Below are 7,799 nucleotides of genomic sequence, written 5' to 3' on the forward strand. Positions count from 1 at the left end.
AATATGGCATGTCGACATCAACTGTATCGACAATTCTTGCACAGAAAGACAAATTTAAAGTGAAAGTGAGTCAAATCTACCAGGGTGTTTAAAAGTATATCCCTAATTGCAGAAACCGAGAGGTTACTTCTCATCTGGATTAGGGAAAAACAGATGAAAGGTGATTCAGTTTCTACTGAATTCATTTGTGAAAGAGCCAGGGAGATTTACGAACATTTAAAGACAGATCAACCTGGTTCTCCTGGCACAGAATTTGAAGATTTTCGGGCCAGTAAAGGCTGGTTCGAAAAATTTAAGAAAAGAAGTGACATTTTCAGTGTTGTTCGGCATGGTGAAGCTGCTAGTGCTGATAAGGAAGGGGCAGCACAGTTTTTAGTGGAATTTAAAGAGCTGATGGAAGAAGAAAATTATCTTCCACAGCAAGTGTTCAATGTGGACGAAACTGGGCTGTAATGGAAATAGATGCCCAAAAGAACATTCATCACCAGAGATGAAGCCTCTTTACCTGGGCATAAACCCATGAAAGACCGTCTCACTCTATTGCTTGGTTCCAATGCTTCAGGGGATTTCCGACTGAAGCCTATGCTTGTCTACCACTCTGAAAACCCCAGGGTGTTCAAGCAACAGAAAGTGGTAAGAACAAAGCTTGGAGTTTATTGGAAGTCCAACCGTAAGGCATGGGTGACAAGACAGCTCTTTAATGAATGGGCTGTTGATGTGCTTTGCCCTTCTGTCAAGAGCTACCTAACCACCAATAAGCTCCCTTTAAAGGCTCTTCTCCTCATGGATAATGCTCCTGGTCATGACCCTGAACTTGCCAGAAATTTGGAGTATCAATTTGACTTTGTGAAAGTGTTGTTTTTGCCTCCCAACACTACATCAATCATACAGCCAATGGACCATAATGTGATCAGCAACTTCAAGAAGTTGTACATGAAGAAAATGTTTAGGTGGTGTGATCAGGCAACTTCCAATGATCCTGAACTAACACTGAAACAGTTCTGGAAGACAATTCAACATCCTGGAGGCTGTACAATTGATTGTGTCATCATGGCAAGAAGTCTCCACTAGATCCCTCAATTCTTCATGGAAAGCACTGTGGCCATCAGTAGTCCATGATTTTGAGGGATTTGAGGATGACACAGAGTTGGACCAGGAGATTGTGTCCATTGGTCAATCATTGGGCCTTGAAGTGGAAGAGGAGGATGTCGAAGAGCTTGTGATGTCTCATGAGGAGGAACTTACTCCTGATGAATTGAAGCAACTGGGTGAGATGTTACAGGTAGAGGCTGATAGTGGTGAGGAGGAAATTGAAAGTAATGACCATATGTCAACTAAAGAGTTGAAAGATGTGATTTACCACTGGGAGAAGTTCAGGGAACTGGCTTCAAAACACCCAGATGTGGAAAAAAATGAACTAACTTTGTCATGTTGAGGACTCAATGGTCTCCTTCTTTAAACATAAGTTAATGGTGAGGAGGAGAGATGCCCCACAGACCACAATTGACACTTTCTTCAGTAAAAGGCAGAGGGAACATGATGCTATCCCTCTGTCTTCCACTTCAAGAAGGAGAGAGGATGTTCATGGTGGAGAATCTGTCAGTCCAGAAGTTCCTGACATTTTCATGGAAGGTGACTCACCTTCCAAGAAGCAGTAAAATGCTTCTCCTCCACCTCCACTTCCTTCTCTTCTCCCTTCTCCTCCTCCACCTCCCACTTCAAATTCACATCAGCATCATCATCCAGGTGCCTTCTACATACACACCTCAAGGTAAGTGTCCATTTCTAAATTTTTCGTTGAATTTAGGCAATTTTCTGTGAGCTGGAACCAATTACCCAAAAACCCATTAAAACAATGGTTTCGGTTAACGAGCAACCTGCTTGAATGGATTGTGCTCGTTAACCGAGGGACCACTGTACTGTATGTACAATAGCTAAAACGACTATCTGTGCATACTTTGTGGGAAACAATGAGATCGTGGACGATAAATTTTGGTATTTGAGGGCTGTCACGAATCACGCGTAAAATTTCGGAGCATAGCGACCCCCACCTGCACCGATAGTTGTTTTTGCTACTGTACATAACTTAACAAAATTATACAGTATCAGTGTTGACTTCTGCCAGGTCCAGGAATAGTGATTTTGACTGGGTCACTTATTGATGGAGAGAACTTTGATCAGCCTGTACTAACACAGCTTATGAACATCTCCTGGTCTGTCTTCTTGTTCTGTATTTGGAAAGTAACTGTGTTTGATGCTCTATTTTTTTTTTTTCCAGAACATCCAATGCACTCTTCAACTTCCAGTGGCAACCAGATGGGTCAGTTGCTTTTCAGGCTAACAATGGCAAGTATATTGCTACCAAGAAATCTGGTCACCTTTTTGCTAATGCGGATTCACCAGATGAAGAAAGTGCTCGTTTTTACTTCTATTTGATAAACAGGTAGGTTAAGAAAGTTTTCATTTCTACATCTATTTATTGATGAGGTTTGTTTAAAAAGAATTGACAAGTTTAAACTGTATACTGTACAGTACTATTCACAAAATTGTATTATTTTCGTAACAATTGTTTGAAAGTAAGAGGAACTGGAGGAGTTGAATGTGGCTTTAAAAGAATATAAAACATGGCCAAGTATTTATTTACAAGCTTGGTGAACCTTGTTCTATACACTAAAAGAATAGTAATTAAAGAAACATGGAAGTGAAAGGAGTATTATATAGAAATGGATGGGAGGAGAGGGAAAGGCCAATTGAAAGGATTGGGTGATTTGAGGTAGTCAATAGAAGGGGGATGGACACCCAAGAACTAGTAAAGTGCATACATGATTAAATTACTGGGGATGGACCAAGAATTTAGGTGGACCTGCTGCTAATGGGAGATGCTGGGCTGTGTGAAGCAACAGGGAGGTATCCAGATGGAAATTTTGGGGCCATGTTGTGGAAGAGGAACACAAAGCAGAATACACCAGTTACAGTAATCAGTAAATGATGGTAGGTAGAACCTGTGGTGCTCCTAATTTTGGCATAATTATGAGAAAAGGATTGCAACAGTGAAAGTAAAGAAAACATACACGAGTTTTTGTATGCTGGTTGTAAATTTATTATGTATTTGCCAACCCACCAAAATTTATATCCTACCTCACCCAAAAGTAATGTTAATATTATATTAGCATGGAAAGTGAATCAGTTTATCCTCACGTCCACCTTACGATATTTTCAGTTTCCAATCTGTCATTTTCCCATTTATGAAATAAATCTATCATTATTTTTTAAGTAAAATGTGAAGGTTTCTTGGCATTTCACAAAAGATGAGTGACGTAATCTGTGAATACGTTGATTTTTCCTACAGTTAGAGCGTTTTTATTATTTGTAAAAGACACCCACCAGAATAATGTCAATGTTAATGTTGGTGCATGAGAAACTACAATGAAACAACCTAAAGGCACATCCAAGAATATTAATAGGGGGTCCAAGAAATTGTGTGGGGAACATTGTGAGCAAAGTGAACACACAGCTGGGGAGGTTTTTTTTTTTTGGGTGGTGGGGGGATTACTACTGTAAGCCCCCCCCCCCAGAATTTTTTTTAAAACTGACCAATATCAAGGCCATTTTGAAGCCTTGTGCACTTGATATTAGGAGATATTTTGAGGCCAATAGTAATTACTTTTTACAATACAAAAATGGCTTGGTACAAAACTGCATTAAAGAAAGGTATTGAATTTCCTGATAAAAATGGGGGCCAAACCCCCATGACTCCCCTGGACAGCCAGACATAAAGGAAGAGGTTCTATAGAGTGTCAACAAGGAGGAGGCCTTTACCTTTGACCTGTGTGACCATTGCCCATGATCCTACTTGGTCTTGCCCAACATTAGTTGATTCCTAAGTGACCCACTGCCACATAGCAGCTAATCCATCAAACAAACCACGCTGAACTTGGCCTGTAAACTCACACAAGTTAAATTGTTTATATTGTTGACTATTTATACTTGTTTCACTTACATTTTCGTAGTTACTTACTCTTAGGTAATGAAACCATAACGAACGGTGTGTGAAGATTAATCTTTTAATAAATTTTGCTTTATTTGCCATAAACTGGCTGCATCTACCTGAACTGTGGGCCACACTAAATCGAATTTCTCAATCATTCCATGGGCCACACAAACACATGGTTCGGGCAGCGGGTTGGCCATACCTGGTCTATAGCATAACTCTTGTGACTATGAAGTTATTTTAGAGAAATTATGTAGGTAGTGTATTGATGCTAAAGAAAGTGCCAAACATCAAATACCTATGTGTTTTAAAGATTTTGTAATAATTGTGTCAAAGATCAGATACTTGTACTGTATAACAATGTCTAAATGGCTAAATAGGAGTTTGGCTGGCTCACTGGTATGATTTTATCAGTACAGAACTTGTTCTCACTCCTTCATGCATTTATATGTTCTTTATTAGCAAAATGAACAGTAATCTGTAATAAATATTTGTCTTCTAGGCCAGTGCTGGTGCTTAAGTGTGAACAGGGTTTTGTTGGCTACAAAACTTCTAGCAGTCTTAAGATGGAATGTAACAAGGCAAACTATGAAACCATCAAAGTTGAAAGGGGCAACCAGGGTCAAGTCTTCTTTAGAGGTATGTTATTTGTGGTTTTTATTTATATGAATAGTGTAGTAAAAACCCATCGGTGTTCTAAGCCACATGACACAGGTTTGTGCTTCCTGTCGGTTAGGTTTGTTTACTAGGTTAGGTCAAACCTGGAACGTATTAAGTCAAGCTCTTCAATGTTATAAGCCTTTAGAGCAGGAAAGATCCACCCTATGAATATTAGGGCATTAAAAATGTTAGCAAGAGTACTGTATTTATAAATATATCCATAAAATATTGTCATTATTTTGTGTATGCAGTAAGATTGGTTTCTTTAAAATGTAATAAATTTCATTGTCAATTCTTTCAACACAAGAATTAAGCCAGAGCATAAAATTCACGAGTTTTATCACATTTTCAATAATGAATGTTTGGTTTAAGAAATGAGTAGATATTATACAGTATAGTATACTGTATCATCTTTGTAACAGTGGCCATTTTTTCATCCTATGATGGTGGTTTATAACCACAATTTACTTGTGATTAAATTATTTTTGTTCTGCAATTTGTATTTGTTATTCATTTTAGGTCAGCAAGGTGGTTACTGGCATGCATGTGGTGATGGCATCATGGCTGATTCAGAAGTACCTGAAGGCTTTTTCATTGAACTTCGCGAGGCCACCCGAATGTGCTTGAAGAATTCTTCAGGACAGTATATTGTCACAGAGAAGAATGGAGGCTTTAAACTTGGTGACACAGATCCTTCACGTGCCACATTGTGGGAATTTTAAAGTGTGACTTCTGTATCTTAAAAAGTAGGGAAGTTGGGGTAAAAATCCCATCTTTGTCTTACTGTGCTTTGATAGTGTAAATTGTAAACCAGTAATAAGCAGCAAATTGAATTATAAGAGTAAGGTTGTAGGATAAAGATGAAATAAGAGTCAGATTGGATATATCCCATCCAAGTACATTATGTAAAGTCCTGAATGTTAACGCTCACTAGTTAGTAACGAGGATTTTTTAAATTAATTGTGATGTGTGTATGAGTGTTGCTCTTTGGCCTACCCAGTTAGCGAGTTCATGGTATAAAGAGAAATACAAATTAATTTTCCGTGAAAACTTTTATATTCTGTATACTGTGCTAGGTTTATGATCAATTAATGTTGGGTATAAGTATTCAATAAAGACAGTCAGATGGTAGATCATATTTAGTGTTGTCATAATCTGAGTGTTTAATAATATGCACTACTATTATACTGTACTGGGAAATCTTCAAAGCAAGATTACGGCTTAAATTTATATCAAAGGTAAAAGCCTTTTATACTGCCTTTGTCACAGTGATTTGATTGCAGATGTATGTTGAGAAACTGTAGTTTGCAGATGACTGCACACAACCAAAGTTTTTTCTTCTGTCTCCGTCTTTGTACAATTAATTCAGCTGATAAAATGATGTTATATGTAGATATCATCATTAATATTGCTTCCACATTGTCTTTAGGCTAAGTCAAATAACTTATACTTAATTGTACTTTTTTACCATTTCTACTAGTGATTGTCATCCCTCTTGAGTTCAGAAAAAATGTGAGTAAGATAAATTACAGGAACATAGGTGGGTGACATGAATATTAGCGCAAATTTTATTATTTTATAAATAATTTTGTGATAGTTTCACTTCAGCATTATGCACAAGTTAGCCCAGTTAGCAACTTGGAAAAGTCGCTTGCTTGGTCATTGGCTGCTGGTGGCCTATTTCTCATATCAGAAGTAGACAGTAGTGGTGGATCATGGATTGGTTTGCATCCTATTTATAAACCATATATTGCACAGTAAGGGCTGTGACACCAGTCATGTATGTATTCCTTGTTTGCATTGTATCTTACACCTGTATCTTGTGCTGGTAACACATGATAAATTTTGTCCAAGTTTTCACATAGATTGGCCCACAGATACATTATCACCTGCTACTTTCTAACCTTCTGCAACTGTTACAATCATAAATATTGATGTTATATTTGCTGAAGAATCTCAAGAGTAATTGTTCATTGATGCATGAGCACTTTTAAACTGAACTAGTAAAGTTAACTTTAATGCTCTCAAATTGTACTGCATTTTTAACTTGCTGAAAGAAACAAAATATGAAAGACTTCATGCCATTGTACCTGTTACATCTTGCAGATTACACTCTGAATATTATACCAGCAGCCTCCTCTCTCTTGGTGTTATACCCGCAGTTTCAGGCAGCGGTAACCAGCCAATGCATTTATGGAAGGAGAGCCCGGCCAAGGACAGCCTTCCTGTGGAAGCCCCAGCTGTGCCCACCTATGCCAGCCTGTCTATGCCCTCCTGCATCATTCTCATGAAAATGATAAATTCAAATAAACAATAATGTAAGAACTAGTTGGATAAGTACAATATCTTAATTTAAATTAATAAACTATCCTAAAATACCTTTCATGTTCATTGTATGTTGTGACTTTGGTTAAAGCTGTGAATGAAACTCCTACTTTAAAGTCACTTCTTATTTGAACCAATGCCAATGACAATTTATTAGGTAACTAGCTGGCAGTAGCAATCCTCTTGTAATATATAAACCAATGAAAGGTAAACGTAGGGCATTTTAATTATTGAAGTGCATATGTTTGCACAGCTGGTTGCTAATGCCTCTGTTCCTTTTAATGTTCTTGTCTGTCGTAGTGAACACGTTTTATCTTGTTTGCTAGTCCTTTGTATGATGCGCTTTAGAGTTTAGGGCAAACAATTTATTTATTGCAGTATTGTATTACATATCCTTATAAACCGCTTCTTAATAAAATTAAGCAGAATATTGGTCTGTCTTTTAAATTTTTCTGAATATTTATGAAGCGCAGTGAACTAAACTAAATATTTATTAGTTTACTATTATAAGGTTTATTAGATACAAATGGAAACCAAACTGTGCATCCTGACTTTGAGAGATCTGGTTTTAATTTAATTTGAAATTAAAAAGTATTGGAGGATTGAGATGGCATGTAGTTGTGTAATAGTCGACTGGCCACACAGTACAATAGTATAAGAGTGGATGAGGCTTGCCGTATGATATCAAATAGCTTCAGTAATCAAGGCTTTATTCAACTCGTAAATCCATATACATCTGCAACAGAACAAAACAAAACCCAATTAGAACAAAACATTTAATGTAAAGGTAAACACAAACATAATTTATTCCATAATATGACAT

At 37.3% G+C, this 7,799-nt stretch overlaps 1 protein-coding gene across 5 annotated transcripts in view; it reads left to right on the forward strand.

Annotated features, from left to right (window-relative positions):
• Positions 1 to 7,408, forward strand: part of LOC121863309 (protein singed-like) — a 59,991-nt gene extending 52,583 nt beyond the window's left edge. For all 5 annotated transcript variants that reach the window (XM_042361940.1, XM_042361956.1, XM_042361963.1 and 2 more), the window contains exons 8-10: positions 2,279 to 2,443; positions 4,494 to 4,630; positions 5,171 to 7,408. In XM_042361940.1, the coding sequence (XP_042217874.1) occupies positions 2,279 to 2,443; positions 4,494 to 4,630; positions 5,171 to 5,373 (505 nt within the window). In that variant the 3' untranslated portion in view covers positions 5,374 to 7,408. The remainder of the gene's footprint in view (positions 1 to 2,278; positions 2,444 to 4,493; positions 4,631 to 5,170) is intronic.
• The last annotated feature ends 391 nt before the right edge of the window (positions 7,409 to 7,799 follow it).

The sequence above is a fragment of the Homarus americanus genome, unplaced genomic scaffold (assembly GCF_018991925.1).
Source record: "Homarus americanus isolate GMGI-L3 unplaced genomic scaffold, GMGI_Hamer_2.0 scaffold40248, whole genome shotgun sequence".
Taxonomy (NCBI): domain Eukaryota; kingdom Metazoa; phylum Arthropoda; class Malacostraca; order Decapoda; family Nephropidae; genus Homarus; species Homarus americanus.